The following is a 24733-nucleotide window of genomic DNA, read 5'->3' on the forward strand; positions in this document are numbered from 1 at the left end:
TTCATTAGTGACAGAGACGTGTTTCCCAGTAGGTGAATGATAGGAAGACAGGGGAGAAGGCTAACAGAAGGCTGTTTTGTTTACCTGGGCCTAAAAGACAGTGTCTCTCTGTTACTAAAATGCCTCTCTCAACCTCCCATCTCAGCAAGGCTAGCTGTTTTGTTTTGTTTTGTTTTGTTTCATAAGGCATTTAAAAATTGTACACTTGTTGACCCATCAGTGCCACTTCTAAGGAAGTAATTGGACAATTGTGTATAGAGGTTTATGTGAGAATACTCAGTCTGGTGTTGTTTAATATAGCAAAAGGCTGGAAAAAACCTAAGTGCCTTTGGTTGGAGGATAGATCAATGATTTATGAAGTCTGCATTTGATGGATTCCTATGCAGCCATTAAAAATGATGGCAGACAAACACAGAAATAGATATATCAAGTGAACACACAAGTGATGAAGTTGTATGTAGGGTATGAGCTCATTTTTTAAAAAATGATGGTGAAGCGTGTGGAGGAGCATATATGTATAAAGAAAAAAATCTGAAGCAACGTGCACAAAAATGTTAAAAGGGACTATGTCTTATTGGTAGGAAGATAGGCAGTCCTTCCCTTTTTATTTTATATTTTTATATAGTTTTTGCTGTGATTCTATAATAGTTTCATAATCAAAAAATGCAGTCAAAAAATGCAGTTAAAAAGCAATGGGGGGCTTCCCAGGTGGAGCAGTGGTTGAGAGTCCGCCTGCCGATGCAGGGGACACGGGTTCGTGCCCCAGTCCGGGAAGATCCCACATGCCGCAAAGCGACTGGGCCCGTGAGCCATGGCCGCTGAGCCTGCGCGTCCGGAGCCTGTGCTCCACAACGGGAGAGGCCACAACAGTGAGAGGCCCGTGTACCGCACACACACAAAAAAAAGTAGTGGGGGTGGTGGCATGTAGTTATTTTGTAGCCCCTTGGCACTTGTCACCGGGGAGCAACAGCCAAGGCAAGATACCATGTTTTTGCCTTTGGAATGAGATAATCTCAATAACCAGGAAGATAAAATTCCTGCCTCATGGCTACTTCTTTGGGACACCCCAGTTGGTCAAAGCTGAGACTCCATCCTCACCCAGCTAAATTGCCTTGTGGCTGTTAGACTAACCAACTGTAGGATTACGATGGCATTACCATGGCTTAGTCTCTATTAGGCACTGGGGACTCTGCCCATCACCCCCATTAGAATGTACTGTCACTTCTGGGTTGGGCTCCCAGGGATGCAATTGCAAAGGCTGGAAAATACAAGATGATGATTGAAGCCATCATTTTTTGGGCTCTTAGGATGCACCTATGGAATCACTGTGCTGCACACTTTCGTACATTGTCATATGTAATTCATTCATCAATACTACAGGGTAGGTATTATTATCCTTATTTGACAGCTGAGAAAATTATAGCTCAGTGACGTTGAGCCACTTGTCCAAAGTCACACAGCTGGTAGGAAGTGGGCCTGACACTTGAACCCAGATCTGATTCCAGGGTGCTATGCTGTGAGCCAAACTTCATTGAAAGCACAAATGGAAGCTGCCATCTAGAAAATCCTTTTTCACTTAAACTTTCAGAGCATCCCTTTTGACTTCTATGTAATCTCATCCTTAACTAATACTAACAGTGGCTAATGTTTGTTGAGTGCCTATTGCATGGCAGGCACTGTTGCATGTGCTTCACATGGATTATACTTAATCCTTACCTCAAACCTTCATTTTTGCAGATAAGAAAACAGAGGCATAGAAAGGGTTATAGAGCTCCTAAACATACCGTTTTCCATAACCCTTTTGTCCTGGTCTAGTTAAAGGATTTTTTGGCCTGTCCCTTTGTTGATTCGATTGCATTTTTATATGAATTTTTTTTTAATAATTTTTTTTTTTTTTTGGTACGTGGGCCTCTCACTGCTGTGGCCTCTCCCGTTGCGGAGCACAGGCTCCGGATGCGCAGGCTCAGCGGCCATGGCTCACGGGCCCAGCCGCTCCGCGGCATGTGGGATCTTCCCAGACTGGGGCACGAACCCACGTCCCCTGCATCAGCAGGCGGACTCTCAACCACTGTGCCACCAGGGAAGCCCTTTTTAAATAATTTTTAAAATGCCTTCCTAGAATTTGATTTGATATGAGGAGGGTTGCCTGCTGCCCGGAGTTCCCACCAAGGCTCTGATGACTCGCGGAGACCTGTGTCTCCAGCTTGCCTCCGTGGGAGTGTGTACTTGTTACACATTAACCTCTTGGATTCCATTAATAATTTAGCATAGATTAGCTGATTAGATTAGCTGCCCTGAAAGTTGGGCCCAAATGGAGTGAGAGACAGAAGTAAGGAGCAGACCTCTGAGGGGGGCTTCAAGTAAACAATTCTGGGACAGCTTGAAGGTTCCAGGCAGTGACAGAAGCTTTGGCTGCCCTCATAGTCCTGCCTGGATGTAAGCAGGTCTGGTAGTCGTGGGCTAATTAGTGATTTGTGTGAGAGGCCAGTGTGCTGCCATTTTCCCACAGCCTTTTTCTCTCCTCAGATCCTTCCCCTCAACTTTGTAGCCTAAGAACAGGCCACATTGAAGGAACCATGTGCTGGTCAATGTGAAAGCACATTATGAGTTTTTCCATTTACTCCTGGATCATATTCCGGGGAGGAAGACATGCCAGTTATTCCCACTTTACAGATGAGAAAACTCAGCTCAGCGATGTGAATGAACTTGTCCACAGTGTGTAAGGGAAACAGCTGGCCCTCAAACCCAGGACCGAGTGGACTCTTTAAAGATAGATTCTGCCATTTGGGGTTTATTGTTTTGGCTTAATTTCTTTTCATTTACCTCTTTCTGTTCCTCATCCATCTTTATACATTTTTTCCCTTTTTTAGATTTTTCGATGGACTTTATGTCTAATAGTCAATAAAAACAGTGACTTCTAAAATCATCTGTCAATTTCTAGAAAAGCACTGTTTTAAATAACTGAATTCTTGAGCTTATTTCTTCACCTTTATCTTTCTTGTGGCATTTATATGAAAATAATTGCTTTTCTTTTGTTTTAATATTCGTATTAATAGTGCAACACTCCAAAAAAATTGGCAAAGGAGAGTAAAAAAAAACAACTTCTAATACAGGAACTGTTCTCATCTAATTTTTTAAAAATTTTCATCATGTTTTTTAAAAAGCGTCTTATTACAAACATCTTCAAACACACAAAAGTAGAGGCAGTGGTAAAATGAACCACCAGCACGCACCATCTACAGTTAATGATGACAAAGATTGTTTTTCCACATTTGCATCTTAGTTTTCCTTTTTGTTGGAGTATTTTAAAGTAGACACAGGTATCATGACATTTTCTAAATACTCCAACATGCACCTCTGAAAAATGAGGATATGTTCTAACATAACTGTAATAGTATTTGTCAGGGTGAGCAGAATCAACAGTAATTACTCCATATCACCTAAACCGTATCTATGTTAAAATTTTCCTGATTGTCCCCAAATGCCTTTTTACAGTCCATTTGTTTAGATGATGATCTAAACAAGGTCCACGCATTGCAGTTGATTGTTAGGTCTCTTAAGGAACTTATCACTCTGTTGTCATTGCTGTTGTTGTTAAAATCACTATTTTCGGTCTACTTTTAGTTATGCTCCCTATGGCCCTTTTTTTCCTTTCCATTTCTTTTACTCCTTGATTCATCTTTATCATAAGGTCAGGGTGCATTTGCATGAGTTCGGAAGAGCAGGGTCAGCCCCCAAACCCAGAGCACATAGCAAGAACAAAGCCACCAGGAATGAGCCACTTATCAGAGTAATGTCCTTGAGCACAAAAGGCGGTGTGTTAGGTTGGTTTTTTTTTTTTTTTTTTTTTTTGCGTTACGCGGGCCTCTCACTGTGTGGCCTCTCCCATTGCAGAGCACAGGCTCTGGACACGCGGGCTCATCGGCCATGGCTCACGGGCCCAGCTGCTCCGCAGCATGTGGGATCTTCCCGGACCGGGGCACGAACCCTTATCCCCTGCATCGGCAGGCGGACTCTCAACCACTGTGCCACCAGGGAAGCCCCTAGGTTGGTTTTTGACTCTTTGTCTGGAGTACCTTGATAGCCTTCTTTTTTTTTTTTCCAAAGCTACCGGTAGAAAGATGCTCAGTTTACAATATTCACTGAGCCTACCTTAGCTACTATTCAAGAATTTCAGTCACCTGTGTTTTGAAGCCCAGAAGAGCCAGTTTGCAGTTGGGAATGTAAAACGTCAAGTTAGGTTTGGATGTGAAATGAATCTCCATGATGTATGATGTGCTTTCCTGTCCCCTCCCACGAGCCTTTTGATAAGATTCTGGATCCACAGATAGCCCGAGGGTGGCCTGCTTCACCTTGATCCCACATCAGGGGCTTTCCCTGTCACCGGTCATCAAATCTGGGTGGTTTATTTTCCTTGCTTCAAAAACCCATTCACTGCCCCAAGGAAAAGGGTCAGACAGATACTTGCTAGTTTGTTCATCTTCCCTGTAACCTCCTGAAACAGGTTAAGATGCATGTCCTCTAAGGAAGGGATGTAAGAAAGAGCAGAAGGCTAGCTAGGACAGAGGGCTGCCATCAGATGTACAGGCTGCCAGTGGCAGGAAGTACTTGGAGTTAATCTGAGGGCTTTCAGACCTTCACCTGAGCAGGTTTTTGAAGTAAGGCATTGGAGAATCTCTCGATTCTCTTCATATGAGCGTTCTCTTCGTCTAAACCCATTCATTTAATAAAGTGCTATTTACTCATATCATTGAGGTTTAAATTTTTTGTTTGTTTCAGTTTTATTGAGATGTAATTGGAGGTCTACATTTTTATATTGGCATCTGCCAAAGTTAGGTTCTTTGTGATAATCGGATTATTATAGGATCATTATTGTAGCTATTTATGGGTAACCAAGGTCTGCTCGTGTCTGGCCCAGACTTCTGCATGGACATTCTGTACAACTGCAGCTCACTAATAAGTATGAAGTGTTCCGCATATCACAAAAAAAGAGCAGGAGGAAATGCTAGATATGGTGGTGTATTCATGTGGGTGGTGGACTCTGAGAGGGAGTAAGGTTAAACAAGGGGCAAATGTTCATTTTTTATTGATTCCTCATCTCTCACGTGACATTGGAATTAGAGTGGCGTGTTGAGAATGCACTTAGCCTGTGGTGTGTGGAAAAAGTTCACGTTCATGTGCTGGACCTCAGAATTTTTCTGCTAAGATTTTATTTTAATATTTTACAAATCTTTTTCTTTTCCATTAATATTTTCTAGTATTTTCTTCCATTTTTTTCTATTAAGGTGTAATTTACATGCAGAAACAGTCATCTTTTCTCGTGTATAATTCTGCAAGTTTTGGCATACAGTCAGGTAATGATTATCACAGTCAAGATAGAGAATGATTCCTGCTGTGCTTTGCGGCAGCCCCCATTTTCTGTCTCTATAGTTTGGCTTTCTCCAGAATGTCATATAAATAGAATCATTAAGCATGGTGCATTTGAGGTTCATCCACACTGTTGCTTGTATCAGTAATTCATCCCTTTTTATTGCTGAATAGTGTTCCATTGTATGGGTAGACCACAATTTGTTTACCCAGTCGAGGGATAAAGTTTTGGCAGTTACAAATAAAACCACTGTAAACATTTGCATGCAGATTTTGGGGTGAACATACGTTTTCAGTTGGGTAAATACCTAGAAGTGAGATATCTGGGTTATGTGGTAAGCATATGTTTAACTTTATAAGAAACTGCCCATCTCCTTTTCAAAGTGACCGTACCATTTTGCAGTCCCAGCAGCAGGGTATAAAAGGTCTGCTGCATCTTTGCCAGCCCTTGGTATTGCCAATATTTTGTTTGTTTGGTTTTATTTTTTAATTTTAGCCATTCTAATAGATGCGTAGTGGTATCTCGTAGCAGTTTTAATTTATGTTTCCCTAACGACTAATGATGTGCTTATTTGCTGTCCGTGTATTTTCTTTGGTGAAGTGTCTGTTCAAGTCTGTTCCATTTTTTTTTAATTGGAATGTTTGTTTTCGTATTATTGAAGTTTGAGAGTACTTTATACTGTATTCTGATATAAGCCCTTTATCAAACATGTAGTTTACAAACACTTTCTCCCAGACTACGGCTTGTCTTTTCATTCTCTTCACTTGCAGACACTTATTTCATACATGGTTTCTTTTTTTTATTGCAAACATTTCATGTCCTGTGGATTTCATGCTGTCACAGGATGACACTGCAGGAAAGCACAGTAGAGAGTGAAGTTCAGTGTTTGTCCAAGACACAGGTACAGAGAAATGGACTAGGAAAGACTTTCTTAGGTCTGGTTATTCAAAGCCATTGTCTGTGCCAACAGAAAGGGATAGTGTTGTTTTTATTTCTGGCTGATATCTGGAAACACAGCTTTCAATTTCAAGCCCATGTAGTTAATGATAGGAACGGGTTCCTCTTGGCTTATGGATGAGAATAGTTACAAAGGAAGCCATCAGTTCCTAAGAATGCAGCAATGTCCTATTGCACATGTATGCACACAGGAGAGAAAACCAAAGGATAGTGAGACAGGGACACACATAGAAGTTAGTAGTGCAAGACTCAGCCCTGGATGACCACACTCTTGGCGGAATAGGAATGGGAGACATGACTCTCTTATTCCCCAGTGTTCCTGTGCTGTGCTTTGTGGGCAGTGTAATGGTTTTCCAAGGGTAACTTTGGTTATGTGTTAGTTTCTTTCCTTTTAAGCCTATTTTCCTAATCACATTTGGTGCTTTTCCACTGTAACAAGTCAAATTAAGGTATAGAAATAGTTTTCAGAAACTGTTACCTATTTTAGCAGGTCCAAAATAAACACTTGGCAATGAGTACTGGAGATACATATATGGCACCTTCCGTGATATGTTTTTAACATCAGCCATACCTCACTTCTTTTCTGTTGGTCTTTCTCCATTGCAGTTATTCTGTCTTCTTCTACCTGCCCACCCTGCATACCATTTGGTTATTTCTTTGATACCCTCTCTAAGTGGCCAAGAGAGGAGACTGTTGGGTTTTGCCCTTTTTGAATCTTAGGACTTCATTTTTTGGCATTTTTCACTCATAAAATATAAGAATTCATCATTTTTCAATACTGGAAGGAACTTCAGAGAACTTATAGTCCCTGTTTCTGTGGATAAGAGGATCGAGGGTCAGAATTGTGACGGAATTTGTAATGTTAGAGCTAAAACGAATGGAAAAGTGAGCCGTGAACACAGACCTCTTCATTCCCGGTCCTGTGTTCTTTCCAGGCTGTCAATCAAGGAAAGGCTGTCCATGGATGGTGCCTGGAAGGGGTATGTTTAAAAGTGCAATTCAAATGAGGTTTTGGGAGTGCTCCTGGGTTTATTTTAAGTGTAACGATAGTTAAGAATAAACTAGTGAGATCGTTTAAGAAGTTATATCAAGACTTTAGAGAAAGATATTAGGCTTTTAATTCACTTAAGGGAGTAAGTTGTTAGAGCAAGAGCTGAATGTACAGCAGCTAAATATCTGAGCTGGGCCAGGGTGCTGCAAGATGTTGGCCTGTGGTTGGGAGGGTCCCTGGTGAGTTCAGCTTGTGGTCAGAGTACAGTGTGTCCCTGCAACCATTCATGATGATGGTGGCCAGAACAGGGACATCAGGATGAAGAAGGGTTTCTACTGCAGGCCTGGTGTGTAAACTCGTCCTCAGTTTCCTGTAAACTGGGAGACTTGTGTATCAAAGGAATGTGGGAGATATACTCCCTAAGAATTGGTTAGAAGCCTTTTTAAAGGGCTCCAGCCCAAGTGCTCTTTAATCTCTGATACGGGAGTGATACCTAGACCCGCCACAGGCATCATAGGGCCACCCAAGAGCTGCAGTGAAATGGCAGATAGCAGGAGCCCCTTTATTCCAGCACAAAAAGGCTGTTCATCTTTAGTAATGAGTTGCCACAGCCAATACCCCTAGAGCGCTTACTCTGCACCAGGCCCTATTTCAGCACTTTCTGTGTATTAAGTCACTTAGCCCTTCCCACCACCCTGTTAAGGAAGAACCATTATTATCTCCATTTCACAGATGAGGAAACTGAGGCACAGAGGGCTTCAGTGACCTGGCCAAGGTCCGCAGATTGAATGCACAGATGCTGGGATTTGAACACAGATCTCCCTGACTCTGAAACTCTTATCAACACATCATACTGCCTCCTGGATGCACCGCCCTGTACCACAGCCAGTAGCCCCATGTGGCTCCTGAGCCCTAGAAATGGGGCTGGTGCTGCATGTTGAAAGGATAATATTTTGCATGTATTAGGGTAAATAGAATATATCCTTAAAATTAGTTTCATCTGTTTCTTTTGACTTTTTAAAATTTGGCTACTAGAAATTCTTACTTCCACGTGGGGCTCACATTCTGTTCCTCCTGGAGAGTGCTGGTCTGGAAGATCCCAGGCCATGTCACAAAGGGGCCTGTGAAGCAGCCATCAAAGGCAGGCTGCAGACAGTGCAGGGTGATTGTGGGCAGCCGGGATCCGCTGGGCAGAAGGAGCGCATCTCCCCTTACTGCTAAGAGAGGGAATGAGTCAAAGCCAACATTTCCTAGTGGGTATTTTGCAGGCTATTAATAGCAAAACCAAACAATTTCTCAGTAAAATACAGGCCCAGGCATGTTCAGCATTTTATACTGTTTCAAATAGATGTGCTTTAAATAATTTCTCAAGTTATTTCAAGGGTGCCTCTGTTTCCTCATTTATGAAATGGAGATAATAGTCCCTGTCTATTATTCTACTAGTCCCTGTGAAGAATAATCAGGTTAATCCATGTAAAGTTCTTCGAAGAGTGCCTGGCACAGAGGAAAGCGTAAAACAAACGTTAGCCAGTGTTATCGTAGCAGTATCATCGTCACATCGTCACAGCAGTTACCACATGCAGTTGAAGGAGCTGCAGGATGTTGAATCAGGGAGAGTGTGGCAGGGCCTTTGGGGCAAGTGTCCCAGCTTGCACACCTGAGTCAGCAAATTTACCTCCACAGGTAGCTGGAGGCACCCCCACCGGTGGTATGATGACCCTCAAACACGCCTCCCACTACACGCCACCTGTCACCCATCACAGCCCCTTGAACTACAAGAAGCTTCTCAATTGTTTTCTCCCAGTGGCATCTCCTTCTGTCCCCGAAAGGAAAACCCATCAACACACTCCTCTTCATCTTGTTCTATTTCCAGGGACTTTTCAATCCCCTCCTAAATTGGCCAAGATCCCATAAGTTTCCCAATTCCATGGATGAGCAAAATGTAGACTGGTTTCTTTCCTGCAAGACTTCTCAGAGCACTTAAAATGCTAATGTGTGTACAGAAAGTCCCAGATGTGAATGCTGTGTAAAGCATTTTGCAAACCCACTTGATTTGTTTTTGGAAATATCTTCTAGGACAAAAGTTCTGTAAACCACTCCTGGGGAAACACTGTCTATAAAGGTTCTGCCCAGCCAAAAAGGAAATCTCCCGCCACTGCCCTTTGCACCCATGTCCCAACGGTGTTGTCCGTGGAGCACTGTTAGATGCTGGGCATGCCACTTTCCCCTCCCCCCAAAAAAAGCTAACAGTTGGTTCAGAGAAATGGGTTTGGGGACGTGACTCTCCTGAGTATCTAGGGATTCACTGTTGTTTTTCAGGCTATCAAATGGAGGACCCCTAAAAAAAAATTAAACCTTGGTGATTTTCATTCATATGCTTTAGACCTTTATATACACAGAAGAATTCCTTCCCTTAGTTCCTTCCCCACCCGGTTTCTGGAAACACATTGTTCTTTACTAGAACATTCATTGGTTTTATGGCTATTTTCATTTTTATGTTTTATCTCTTCCCACCCACCCCCATATTGTGCTTGTTTACCCATCTTCCTCTGATCCTAGTAGACTGTGATTCTCATCCCACGGGGTCCCTGTTTGAAGGCTTCATTGAGTAACTCTTTGAGGGCAGATCTTCGATGGGACTAGAACAGAGGGCCAGGAGCTGCCATCGGCTTCCATGTTTTATTTCCTGTATGTTATCGGCCTTTGGAGCCAGTTGAAAAGCAGAAGTATTTGTGGCATTTCTTTCCATCTAATTACATCTCTGGCTAGGTCTTCCCACGTCAATCTGCATGTACCTCTTAACCTAGATTGGAAGTTCCGGGGGAACAGGAGCTGGTCTTTATGACTTTCCTTCCTTCCTCCCCTCCCTCTTCTCCTTTTCTTTAGAAGATTCTTTCAAAAATAGAATGGTTTTATTTGAGAAACCCTGACGTCAACATTCTAATTCATAAGGGGGGGCTGTTTTGCATACTACTGGTAAAGCAACAACAACTAAAAATCCTTATCGCATTGAATATTTAATGGATCTTTCCTGTGCACTGTGCTCTGTGCCATGGGCATCTTACGTATTATCTCTTTTAACCCTCACAGTTACCCTTTAAAGTATGTGCTGTTAGTATCCTCATTTTACAGATGAGAAAACTGAGCCTTTAAGATAGGAAATTGCCCAAGAAAGGGCAGCTACAGCAGCGCTAGGGCAAGAACGTGAACCAGGGCTGGTCTGGCTCCAGAATCCAAGTGTGAAACCACTACCGACTCCCTATCCACTTCCTTCTGGCTGTCAAGTCCTGGAGGAGCATTAAGGGGACTTGCTAAAATCCTTGCTCGCCAGTTTTCCCTTTGGTCCTGTGCTGTGGTTCCTCTGCCCACTTAGACCCATGAGGTCACAAGGTGGCTCAGTGCCTTAAGGAAAATTCAGTTAAATTTTGATAAACCTTATAAACATAGAGAGCAATAATTAACTTCCCAGCTGTTAAAGTTAACATGCGAATCTCCTTAGCTCAACCCAGTGGGTAGGAAACACTCAATGAGTAACTGCAGAATAACCAGGCCCGGATGTTATTTTCTAAAATAATTCCAGTTATTTCATAATGTTGTATGCATTTTGTTGCATGGTAATGTGAAATGAAGCTCATTTAAAACATTCTTACCAGTAAATAAGCGAATGTTGTTTAAGTTTTTAGCTGTCAGGTTTTTTAATATTGATACCATCTTAAATTTTTATGATACTTTCTTTTTAAAGATCAGCCCCAAGTTTTACTTCTATTTTGTTGTTGCTTTTGTTTATTTCAACTTAGCCAGTGCCTTGCACAAAATAGGTGTAAAAAATAATATTTTAAAATTCAGTTTATAATTTACAAGGAATTTTCTACACACTTTCTTATTTAATTCTCAAAATAGACTTAAGGTGGAAACACCTATTTATATACCCATTTAAGAGGTCAGGAAACTGAGGCCAAGAGAAGTAATTCAGAAAAGGTCATTTAGTGTATAAAACAGCTTGTCTTTAAAATGATTTTAAGCCAGAAAATTGTTTTTCAGAAGAATAGTCTCTCTCCCTTAAATGGTTCCTTTTTGTTCTAATTCACTACATGACTTTATAACTGGTAAAAAATAGAAAAAATAATTATTGGTTGTTTCCTGTGTGCTGCATACTTTATATGCATGATCTCTAGTTGTTTCTCAAAACAACTCCTTGGAAGAGGTACTGTTCTTACTCAGCTTTATAAGTGGAAGAAATGAGGGTGAGAAAAAGTCAGTTATTTGCCCAAGGTCAAATAGACCTTGAAGCTTGCTTTCTTCAGAGCACAAGATCTTAGAACAGTGACTGTTAGTAGTAGTGTAAGCATCACCGTTCCCCTTCATAGTTCTCAAGGCGAAAACAATTGTAAAAGTCAACATTAAGTCATGTTCTTGGAATAAAGCATTATAACTATACTGCCTTTGACTTGGCATTAGAAAGCACACAATTGCAAGTTAGAGCTTTTTAACATGCCAGAATGTGTTTACATGCACATGTGAGGGTTCCAATGGCAAAATATTTTACTTTTCTCTGAATACAAATGTGCATTTGATTCTTGGAGATATCACATGCTACTTTTTTTAATTGTCTGGGTTTTTTTAGAGCAGTTTTACGTTCATAGAAAAATTGAGAGGAAGATACAGAGATTTCCCATATATCCCCTGCCTCCGCACATGCAGAGCCTCCCCACCATCAACATCCCTCATCAGGGGATACATTTATTACAAATGATGAGCCTACATTGATGCATCTCTATCGCTTAGAGTCCATAGTTTACATTACAGTTCCCTCTAGGTGTTGTACATTCTGTGGGTATGGACGCATACATGATGACAGGTATCCATCATTATGGTATCATACACAGTATTTTCACTGCCCTAAAAATCCTCTGAGTACTCTACCTGTACATTTCCTCTGTTGCCCCAACCCCTGGCAACCGCCGATCTTTTACTCTCTCCATAGTTTTGCCTTTTCCAGAATGTCATATAATTGGGATCATACAGTATGTAGCCTTTTCAGATTGACTTCTTCCATTTAGTATTATGCATTTAAGATTGCTCCAAGTCTTTTCATGGCTTAATAGCTCATTTCTTTTTAGCGCTGAATAATATTCCACTGTCTGGATATACCACAGTTTATTTACCCACTCACCTACTGAAGGACATAACTGGTTGCTTCCAAGTTTTAGCAATTATGAATAAAGCTGCCATAAACACCCCATGTACAGTTTTTTGAGTAGATATAAATTTTTAGCTCCTTTGGGTGAATACCAAGGAGCACGATTGCCGGATCGTATATTAAGAGTATGTTTAGTTTTGTAAGAAACATCCAAACTGTCTTCCAAAGTGACTTGTACCGTTTTGCATTCCCACCAGCAATGAATGGGAGTTCCTGTTGCTCCAAATCCTCATCAGCATTCGTTGTTGTTAGCATTCTGGATTTTGGTATATCATGGCTGTTTTATCTGTATTTTCTCGATATATGACATGGTGCAAATTTTCACACGCTTATGTACCATCTGTATATCTTCTTTGGTTCAACATGCTACTTTAAGATTTGAACTAGGCCAGATTGCTCATAAGCTATTTAGTGTAGTAAACATGATTAATTTTTGAGGAATCCTTCAAGAAAAACCATGAAAACATGATTTCCTTTCTAAGTGTCGTATTTGAACTTCAAGAAGAGGCATGAAAATGGTACAGCCACTATGGAAAGCAATCTGGCAGTTGCTCAAAATGTTAAACACAGCCTTACCATACAACCCAGCAATACCTAAGAGCCATGTAAACATGGCCACACAAAAACTTGTACATGCATGTTTGTAGCAACATTATTCAATTGAGTTGTTGAACCCAAATGTCCACCAATTGATGAATGAATAAACAAAATGTGGTATATTTCTAGAGTAAAATATTACATGGCAATAAAAAGTAATAGAATCCTGACACATGCTACAACATGGATGGGCCTTGAAAACATTATGCTAAGTGAAAGAAGCCAGACACAAAAAGCAACATATTGTATGACTCCATATGTATGAAATGAGAATCCATAGATACAAAACATAGGTTAGTGATTGCCAGAGACTCACCTACTGAAAGATGGGGGGTAAAGGGGGAATGGGGAGTGACGGCTGGTGGGTACAGGGTCTCTTTTGGGGGCAATAAAAATATCCTAAAGTTAGATAATAGAAATGATTACACAACGCTATAAATACACCAAAAACCACTGAATTGTATACTTCGAAAGTATGAGTTTTATGGTATATAAATTATATCTCAATAAAAAGTAATAACAAACGTAAAGCTTTCTGTGGGTGAAATGAAGAGCAAAAATACATAGACCATTCATACTGTGCTTTCTATAAGGGTGAAATCTCATTATGTAGCTCATTTTGATAAAACTATTAGCAAAGTGACCTTGCAAATTTCAAATACTAGTTTCAATTCCATTAAGCTAAAAGGCCACTAAAGAGAAATGTGAATGACTTTCTTTTTATCCTAACAATGTGTGTCCCTTGGTAGAAATTGTTCTCTGATATTAACAATTTCTATTCAGAGGCAAGAGAGTTGAGTAAATATACCAGTCATAGTGTCTGTTTTTTCCATCATCAGTAAAAATGTTCCTGCATTTGTAGTCACAGCGAATATTTGCATCTTTAAAGCTCTTACTCTTTGTAATGCCAAATTCAAAACTGCTTGCTAAAATGGTTAATGTGGTAGAAATTAGTTGGGCTAATTAGGTCAATAACTGGGAAGTATGTATTAGAAGATGTTGCTTTTGATTCTGAAGAAGTAATTTTATTCCTGCATTTTTATACCATGTAAAGCATACTGAATTGTTTCTTTGACACACAGATTAGCTGTGAATGAAATGTCTTTCAGGTATATTAGAATTTACATGGGTTTTTCTCTGTTACCACTGTTCTCTGTCAGAAATCTCTTTCAGTGATTCATGCCTTAATGTCTTCAACTTTGCTACTTTAATAAGTGCACCTTTTTTCCAATTAGTGCCTTGATTTATCCTCAGGTTTTCCCATGCCCAAGTCCCCTCTGATGAGATGATTCCCCTGAATGGTCCAAAGAGTGACTTCTATATAACGTTTGCTCAGTGTTTTTCTCGCTGCGGTTATGTTTTTCTCGAAATTAACCTGATAAGTCAAAATATTTATGAAAGACAATAAGTAAAGATTATCTGCTTTTCACAAACTAAGTGACGTATTTTCTTTTTTTAACAGCTTTATTAAGATATAATTCACATGCCATACCATTCATCCATTTAAAGTGTCCAGTGATTTTTTGGTGTATTCACAGCTATGTGCAACTATCATCACAGTCATTATTAGAACTTTTTTATAACTTGAAAAAGAAACCCTGAACCCATTAGCTATCAATGCCTCCCCCCATGTCCCCACTCCACCTCCAGCCCTAGGCAACTAATCTACTTCTGTCTTTATAGATTTGCCTATTCTGGACATTTTATATGACTGGAATCATATAATATGTGGTCTTTTGTGACTGGGTTACTTCACTTTATTGATAAAGTTTATCAAAATTTTATAGTGATAAAGGGTCATTTCACAGGAATACTTAGCAGTTATAAACAAATATGCATCTCATATCAGAGCACCAAAATACGTGAGGCAAAAATGGACAGAAATGAAGGGAGAAATAAAAAAATGAACAATAATAGGTGGAAACTTTCAATACTCTACTTTCAGTAGTGGATAGAAAGCTAAGCAGAAGATTAACCAATAAATAGGAAACTTGAACAGCATTGTAAACCAACTATACCTAACAGATATCTGTAGAACACTCTATCTAACAACAGCAGAGCACAAATTCTTCTGAAGAACACATGGAACATTCTCCAGACTAAACCATGTGCTAGGCCATAAAACAAATATCAGTAAATTTAAAAGCATAGAAATAATGCAGAGTATGGCCTCTGACTACAGTAAAATGAAATTGGAAATCAATAACAGAGAAATGGGAAACTCAAATATATTTGGAAAGTAAATAGCACACTCCTGAACAACCAAAGGAGAAGTTGGAAAATACTTTGAGATAGATGAAAATGAAGAGAGACAACATGTCAAAAGTTATGGGTTGCAGCTAAAGCATGGCTTAGAGGGAAATTTATAGCTATTTCTTAAATGCCTCTATTAAGAAAGAAGATCTCAAGTCAATAATGTAAGCTTCCACTTTAAGACACTTGAAAAAGAAGAGAAAACTAAGAATAAAGATTAGAGCAGAAATAATGAAATGGAGAATAGAAAAACAACAGAGACTTTAAAACCTTTTTGAAACTTTACTGGTTATAATAAATTATATTAAAATATTTACAAAAGACATGAAGGGTATTATTTCACAAAATAAGTAACATATTTTAATGTATTTTTAAAAATCCAATTTTCAACGTGGCTTCCATACACCTGTTGTGAAAAGCTAGTGTTTGTGAAAATATCCACCAGGCACTGTCTTTTTTCCAGTTCAGGCTCAGTTTAGAAACTGTCAACCAAACCATGAGCCCATTTCAGTCCTTAGCTCTTGAGCAGTTTTGCCTGATAGAAAGAGCACTGTTTAGGGTGTTGATCAAGTCCATGCCTGATTCCAGATACCACCACATCCTGTATGTGACATTGGACAAGTTGCTCAATCTCTTTGAGACTTATTTTCCTCATCTGTAAAATAGAGGTAGTTTTCTCAGCCTGAGAAGAATTATGAGATAACATATGTAAAAGAGACTAGTTCAATATCTGGCATGAAGTAGGTGCTTGTCTAGTATCCATTCTGTAATCACTAGTGATTTAAACATGGAATGACAGCCCAAGTACCTATATGGCATGGGTATACCTATATGAATACTCTTGAAAGAGAGACTGGAAGAAAAATAGTCTAATGTTGAATCCTACTGCGTACCAGGCTTAGGGCTAGTCATGTTATCTATAGCTGCACCACATATAACTTCTTTGACAATTTGGACTGATTTCACTATTTTAACAACCACTAAAACACTCAACTTGAGCAAAATACACATCCTGGCCTAAATTGATTGTTTTAGCAATAGGTTATAATGGTTAAATTTTTGAGCCCTTCAAATATGAAACCACTCAGAGTTTATAACTTTTTTGTTGTTATTACTGGTGTAATAAATTCTATTTCTTGTGTCTTAGGAAAACATATTTCTTAGTTGTGCAATTCTGTTGCCTGTTTGGGCTACAAACTATTGGCATTAAAACTCTGAAACTCTTAACCAGTTATGATTTGATAGGCAAGATAACTGATTAAATTCTGTTTTTACTCAAAGCATATTTTAGCAGGAACTTTTATGCTCATTCTGTTATTGTGTGGCTGATGGCTTTGAAATTGAATATTTTCACCAGCAACACAAGCTTCAAACCAAGTTGGAGACTAGTGCTTGTCAGAACTTTAACATGAATATGAATCACTTAGAGATCTTTGTTAAAAGGTTGATTCTGATTTATCAGGTCTTAGGTGGGGCCAGTGAGTCTATATTCTTAACAAGCTTCCAGGAGTTGCCAATGCTGCTGGTCCACGGACCACACTGTGAGCTGCAGGCTTGTGTAGAATCCAAGAGGTACCTTGGCTAGAATCAGAAATGAGGAGACCTCATCTGGCGTTATATATCACAGTCCCAACTACCTATTTATACTCCCTGAGTGGAATCTACTTCCTCAACTGAGCCCTGAAACAAATTAATTAAAAATTTGGAAGCATTGAACAGCAGTGATTCTATTCTTACATTTCATGCATTACAGTGATTGAATATGGTAAGAGAATAATACCTTGTCATTCATTTTCTGTAGTTCCTTTGTACTGTCTATTAGCTTGCCCACCTCTTAGGCCCCTTTATACCGTATCTCATTGAATATGAAAAGTAGTGTACAAGAAGCATTTCCATTCCATTCTCTAGAGCTCTGTAGCTGTGCTGTTGGCCCTTACTCCATGTTTGGCAAAGAACAATGAATACAAACCACTTAAACCCCAGACAGACTTTTGTTACCGAATGAAAAGAATAAGCAATTGTTTCCCCTAAATTCAGGCCTGATTTTCTAACACCTTAAGTGAGCATTCATGGAAGCTTCCAGAAAAGCTAATTTCAAGTCCTTAGTCATTTAGATGAGAGCGCAGATAGTTTCACCCGGAGAGTCCACAGCGTGTAGAACTTGATTTTGTATGTAATTTGATGACAGAGACATCATTTTAAGACGTGTCAAATTAAATTCTTAATATGAAATAGATGTGGCTCAAAATGTAATGCATGCCATCTGATTTGTTACAGAACACAAAAATAGTCACAGTAAGGACAAGAGGAAAACGAGGACGAGAAAATGGGGAGAGAGGAGTAGCCTGGCTGATGACGTGGCAGTATTAAAAAGCAGCTTAACCAAAAGGGCGCTTTCTGCCTATGGTAACAAGACGGACAGCACAAGGGAAAAGAGGACCCACAGGAGAACAAAACGTTTTTTATCCTATCCACGGTTTGTAGAAGTGATGGTGGTGGCAGACAACAGAATGGTTTTATACCATGGAGCAAACCTTCAACACTATATTTTAACTTTAATGTCAATTGTAAGTACATTCAAAAGGAGGTGATTTATGATGTCCCTAAATGTGCCCTTGGGGAATGGGTTTCCACCCAGTGCTTTGGAGAACCATTGGGGGCTGGCATTTCAACGATTCAGGCAAGTGACTGAAGAGAACATAAGATATTAGACAATGACAATAATGGGCATCAATAGTGAGTGTTTATTCTGTATTAGACAATGTGCTTCTTACTTAAAAGGCATCATTTCTAATCCTCCTGGCAACTCTGCTAGGTAAATTGTCATTCTCATTTTGTTGATAAGAAAACTGAGCCTCAAAGGAGTTGGGTTGCTTGCCCCTGGTCATGTAAAGCCAGTAAAGTGGCTTAGGGACTGCATGTGACCTTCAGCTTGTCCACTTCCCGAAACCAGTGCCCTTTGACACGTGAATTTGCACAGCCAGCTGTGGGTGCCAGTAAGACTTTTGGATGCTGGTTATGAATCAGAAGCACTGGTGGAGCTTTGTAAAATGTCTCTATCCCCCTCCCCAGGATTCTAATTAAGTAGCTCTGGGGTGAGTCTTAGGAATCTCTCACTCCCATTTTGAATTTTTCTACTCCCATTTTGAACTGAAAAAGTAATAAATTTGCATGATTGGAAAACAAATCAGGCAGATCCAAAGACTAGTGAGAAAACTGAAGTGCCTTTCCCCACCCAGGCTCCCAGGCCCCTTCCCAGAGGCAACCACTGTGACAAGTTTATTTGCCCGTGTTTCTAACCAGCACTGCCCAATAGAAATATAATGCAAGCCACACACGTAATTTTTTAAAAGTATAGATACATGTAATTTAAAATTTTCTGTTAGCCACACACACACATAAAAGAAACAGGTAAAATTAATTTTAATCATGTATTTTGTTTTATATCTAAATGTTATCATTTACAAAATTATTAACGAGACTAACTTTTTTCCGTACTAAGTCTTTAAAACCCAGTATGTGTTTCACACTCAGAACACATCTCAATTCGGACAAGCCACATTTCAAGTGCTCAGTGGCCACGTGACAAGTGGCTACCATGTTGGACAATGCAACTCTGGACATTTCTTAAGCAAATATGTATGGATACACTTTTTTTTTCAGAGATGGTGCATTCTCATACACGGTATTACATATTGCTATTTTCTTGAAACACTGGAGATTGTTCCATAATATACCACGTGCTCTGCCTTCATTCATTTTAAGCCTCAGCATAGCATTCCTATTAATAGATTGATTCTAGTTTATTTGAATGGGAATCTACTTGTATTAAATTCCCCCACTGAATATGAAAAGCAGCCGTTTGGGAACACTGACTTAGAATTTCTCCTTCCTTCTCCGTGACCTGTGGTTCTCCTTGTGTTTCCCTGCACTGCTGTGAACCACCCCACACTGTGTTCCCCAACCCTTACCCCACCTGCCTCCCCTCCCCACTCTCCCTCACCCCCCTTCCTCAAGCTCAGTCCCATGTGCCCCAGCCCTCTCCTGTCCTGGAGGAGGGAAAGGAAAACCTAGTCAGGCCTTGCATAGACTCAACTCCATTTCTAACCCATAAATTCGGACCTGTTAAGGATTTTGATGACAAGCATGGACTCAGTGTCAAATTGACCTTGGCTGAGAATTCTGGCTCTGCTACTCACTGCTGGCTGTTTAGTCTTGGACAAGTTGCTTAACTTCTCTGAGCCTCAGTTTCCTCATTTGTTGAGCAAAGATTATAGTCACACCTAGCCCAGAATGTTGCTGTGCAGTTTTCAGCAAGGATCTAGTCCACAGTAAGCATTCAATGGATGTTAGCTCTCATAATTAACAATAATAATGAAAACAACCCCCCCCAAAAAAAAACAGGTTACCAGGTTTTAGAGAACACAAATGGTTGGTACAGCAGCAGTATTAGCAAGTATGTGGTCCATGTGAGATTCCATAAATGGCAGTCCAGCTTCAACTAGGATGAAAAAACTTGATCAAAAGTTAATATCCAGTGTTTTGGCACAAAGAACTGCTAAGTTACATGACAATGCAGTTTCCTTGGAAAACACCTTGAAATTTAAATTTGTTTGCATTCATTACTGTCTAAAGCTGCTGTCTATGAATTTTACAAAGAGACTTTTAAGAAATGTTTGTTGATTGAATGAAAATTCACAACTCCAAAATGCATATGTTGCATGAACCATAAAAAGAGGTGGAGCCCAGCATAAAAAGTGAATTGCTTGTTGCTTACACGGAGTTCACAATTAACTTTGAAAAATTTATCTCGGTTGCAGGTAGCCTCTATCTATAAAGACCCAAGTATTGGAAATTTAATTAATATTGTAATTGTGAACTTAGTTGTGATTCATAATGAACAGGTAATAAAGTTTTTTTCTTCTTTCTTCTCTCTGTATCCGAAATGGCATATCTAATTGGTATTGGTGCAACGGACCAACCATAATTCTTTTCTGTGTTTAGGAAGGACCTTCCATATCTTTTAATGCCCAGACAACATTAAAAAACTTTTGCCAGTGGCAGCATTCAAAAAACCATCCAGGTGGAATCCAGCATGATACAGCAGTTCTTGTAACGAGGTATATGGATGTCTATTCCTCCAGTCTTTTAGTTTCTGGTCACGTTGATGGGATGAGGTCATATATTCCTGGTGGCCAGCCCCTAGCCCAGGGTTTTTCAACCTCAACACTATTGACATTTTGGATCAGATAATTCTATAATGTGGGGACTTCCCTGTGCCTTGCAGGATGTTTAGCAGCATCCTTGGTCTCTGCCTACTACCTACCGGTAACTCTCCCCCCTCTTAACTATAACAACCAAAAGTGTTGTCCAGACGTTGCCACATGCCCTCTGAGGGTGTGTGGTAGAGGAGGGCAGAATAACCCCGGGTTGAGAACCAGTAACCCATCGCCGCCAAGTAGGCAATAAATGTGTTAGGCAGGTCTAAAAGTAAACACCTGTATAGAGCGGGCAGCTGCCATTCCCATTGAGCTCGTTACCATGCAGGATATAAGTCCAATGTTGCCAGCTTTTGTGATTCTGTAAGAAACCAGAAATAAGGATACTTTTTTTGGAAAATGTGAAATCTCCTAATTTTTAAATGGTAGCTTCTAGCTCAAAAATATTTAAAATGCTGTGCAGGGCAGCAAAGAGGTCTGCTGGCCTAGTGTGTCTCCCATCAGTCACCTTTGATATGGTCACAAACACTTGCTCTTCGATCAACTTAAATGAAAGGCATTTAGAGCCTTCTCAGAATGTTCTTCAGAAACTAGAATCACTTGCTTCAAGGTATGAGGAAAAATCCTGGACGGAAAGGTTTTCACTTGCCCTTGGCTACCCCTGTGGCAGAAGGAGACCTCTGAATGTAGCTTTTAATCTGTAAACCAGTGATTCCTAAACTTTTTTGAGTTGCACATCCCTGGCTCTGTTAGTCTGCTTTTTGTAAAACCAGTACCCTCCCCCCCCCACCCCCCTAAAGTGGTGATGTTGTGAATACCTGGAAGATTCTAAAGTGTTTGCTTGTATTGACATTTACTCTTTGGTGTCAAGACCCTAAGTCTGCTTTGCTTTCAGACAGGATATCTGCAGAGCTCATGACAAATGTGATACCTTAGGTGAGTCCACTGTGCGTATCCTCTCTGGCTACAACAGTTTATGACATGTTTTTCTTCCAAGCCACAAATGCTTTTTAAAGTAAATCCCTGTGGGTTTTTTTTTTCCCCTTCTAATAGGTCTGGCTGAACTGGGAACCATTTGTGATCCCTACAGAAGCTGCTCTATCAGTGAAGATAGTGGATTGAGTACAGCTTTTACAATAGCCCATGAACTGGGCCATGTGTACGTTTCTTCTCCATATTTTCATTTAATTTAGAGTGACCTAAAACTTCTGTTCCTTCACATCAGTGAGCATTTACTTGACTTTAGAGGGTGTAAGACGCTTCTTGAATCATAGTTGAGTTTGAAGGGTTGAAAAGCTTGGAATGTAGCTGGCAGAAATTACTTTGACTTTGGGAAGCTAAATAAATACAGTGCACCCTCTTCAGCCATAGCTCATGCGTCTCTTTGCTTTAACTGTTTTAAAGTTTTCTAGGCAAGGTCTAATATGCTCCTTTCCTACTGCAAAGTGGAAAAAAGGGGGCCTTTCTACCCCCTCCACTGAAACAGAGGGTATATCAGCCCAGAGAACTTACCTGACACATCTTTGTTTAGTAGGGTCCTCCAACATTGCTGTGGCCCGCATGATTTTCCCAAACCCAGATCATTCCTGATTTTAGTTATATCTGAGGTTGTCCTTTAGATATTAGCCTCTGGAACAGAGCTATCCCTCTTTTAGGGGGAAAAATGAACAAAGATACAGAGAAGAAACTATTTCCTAATTATGTTCACTAAGTGTCTGGTCGTTACGAAATTGGCTTTTCCTTTTTGTTCTTTAGAGCCAGAGCCTGGTTAGAACATGGGGCAAAACAGTATAAATTTATTCAAAATTATTCTGGTTTTTGATCTGCCTTCTTTTCTTTCTAGAATGATTAAATTACTCATACTATATCCTTTTGAAATAATTTTCTCAAAAGATGTCCTTGTATAATACAGCTGTGTATTAATCTGCATGTCAGATGTTAACTTTATTTAGAGATAACATCATCTATTAAGCAAGGTTTTTCATTCACCGAATGTTTTTTTAAGGTACTTTATGTGCAGTGTAGTATAATAGGCGTAAAGCAAGATGCATATATAGAGGTATCTCTAATCCAATTCCACATATAATGCATATATTTTCAAGCATATTTTAAGAGCACACCCCTTTTTTTTTCTCCAAAGGAAATATCGTCAGATGCCCAATATTTAGAGAATAAAAGAGTCATGACTTTTAGTTAAGCCCTTGTGGCAGATCAGAGTCCTGCTTAGTCAGCTGCCTCTCTGTCCTTTGACTTCTGAAACACCTTCATGAAACTCAAGGATTTCTTGGAACTAGGTTTGAAAACTATTGATTTCACCAGCATTTCCCAAAGTACAGGGCTCTAACACTGATTCCAAGAGAATGGTCCATGGGGGGAAAAAGAGTTTTGTAATCCAGTGATTTAAAAAAATTTTTCGTAGTCTAGCCATGCTTGGAATGCCAAGGCCAAATGGCATGAGGTAAAGGCTCTGACAAGTCCTATATTAAAGTGTTGATTTCGTTTAACTCAGTTTCAACAAACTTATTTTAACAGAATCTTTGGGGGATTTTCATTTGTTTGTTCTACATGAAATCTGGTAAATTACTTGAGACATATAAATAGGAGGTGTAGATTTCACAGTGAGGAATAGGGTGGCATTTCAATGGGGAAGCTATTCCTGCCCCAGAGAATGGAATGGGTAAAGTTACAGAGATAGAAATGTATTCAAAGGGCAAGAGTTTGTGTGATTTTTTTTCTTTTTTTTTTTGGCTGCTTTGTGTCTTCGTTGCTTCGCGGGCTTTCTCTAGTTGCGGAGAGCGGGGGCTACTCTTCGTTGCGATGTGCGGGCTTCTCATGGCAGTGGCTCCTCTTGCTGTGAAGCAGGGCTCTAGGTGATCGGGCTTCAGCACTTGCAGCATGCGGGCTCAGTAATTGCGGCATGTGGGTTGTAGAGCACAGACTCAGAAGTTGTGGTGCACAAACTTAGTTGCTCCACAGCATTTGGGATCTTCCCGGACCAGGGATCGAGCCTGTGTCCCCTGCATTGGCAGGCAGATTTTTAACCTCTGCACCACCAGGGAAGTCCCTGTGTGATTAACAGATTAACATTTTCCCCCAAAATATGGCTAACAAGAATATACTGTTTAAAGAAATATAATTAATTTCCTGTTAATTCCTTTCCCCAAAGGAGTTTATAAACCCCTTTTAGATAGCCAGTTTGTAAAATTGACGTTTTAAGGAAAGTATGAATTTTGAGTAGCAAAAACAAAATATTTTAAGCTATAGAGAAGTCTCAATTCACAGTGTTAACAAACATCTCCCCCTGCAAAAACCATGTTGTTGACATTGTTCTAGGAGCTTTCATTTACGTTATCTCCCTTAATCTTTATAATCCCCACAAGGTAGATATTATTGTGTCCCTGTGTTTGACTTAGAGATATTAAACTACCCAAAGCGTAGTAGCTAATGCTGGCGTAGGAGCATATGATGTTGGAGCACCAGTTCCAAGGCAGAGTCAGCAGGCAGCCAGATACCCAAGTTCTGGATGGAATTGTTCTAACATTCCCTTTGACTTGAGGAAAATATATGCTGTTTCCCTTCCTCTAAGATGGAAACAATACATATATCCCTCATCTCAAAAGTGTCAGGAAGCAAGAAATGAAATCATTGGTGAATGATGTGAGTTGTGGCTTAAACAGAAAGTATATTGCTAGCCTGTTAATGAATTATTTTTCTTTTGGCACCTTGTCTCTTTGAGTTAGCTTTGTTCATATTTTAAGAAAAGTTAAAATCCTTTTTAAAAAAAATTTGCTCCCGTACTCTGTAGCAGATTTTCTAATGAACTTTTTCAAAATTAAATGTTAAGTTGTTACAGCCATGACTTTCTGATAATATAAAACCCAAGAGCTGTTGGGAGGAAAAAGCAACTGACCTTGTATTTGTTGAGCGTCATTGTATGCTCACAAATAGCTCCTGGCTTCTCGTACCAGCTTCATAGACACCCAGAATCTAAGAGTCAGGAAGAATTCGGGACGTAATTGAGTCTCTACTGAATACAGAAATCCTTACACAGTGTTTCTGACAAATCTTCCGCAACTTGTCTCATAGGAGAGAATGTAGTTTGTATGTATTCCAAAACAGGAGGTTTTAGAATCAGTCTGAAGTAGACT

The 24733-nt window shown here is 39.8% G+C and overlaps 1 protein-coding gene across 3 annotated transcripts in view; it reads left to right on the plus strand.

Moving 5' to 3' along the window:
- ADAMTS9 (ADAM metallopeptidase with thrombospondin type 1 motif 9) overlaps positions 1-24733 on the plus strand; it is a 172246-nt gene that overhangs the window by 10700 nt on the left and 136813 nt on the right. For all 3 annotated transcript variants that reach the window (XM_081246304.1, XM_081246305.1, XM_081246306.1), the window contains exons 4-8: positions 17644-17933; positions 20187-20270; positions 20371-20486; positions 21481-21521; positions 21639-21744. In XM_081246304.1, the coding sequence (XP_081102430.1) occupies positions 17644-17933; positions 20187-20270; positions 20371-20486; positions 21481-21521; positions 21639-21744 (637 nt within the window). The remainder of the gene's footprint in view (positions 1-17643; positions 17934-20186; positions 20271-20370; positions 20487-21480; positions 21522-21638; positions 21745-24733) is intronic.

The sequence above is a fragment of the Mesoplodon bidens genome, assembly GCF_964165515.1.
Source record: "Mesoplodon bidens genome assembly, chromosome: 10".
NCBI classification, from domain to species: Eukaryota; Metazoa; Chordata; class Mammalia; order Artiodactyla; family Ziphiidae; genus Mesoplodon; species Mesoplodon bidens.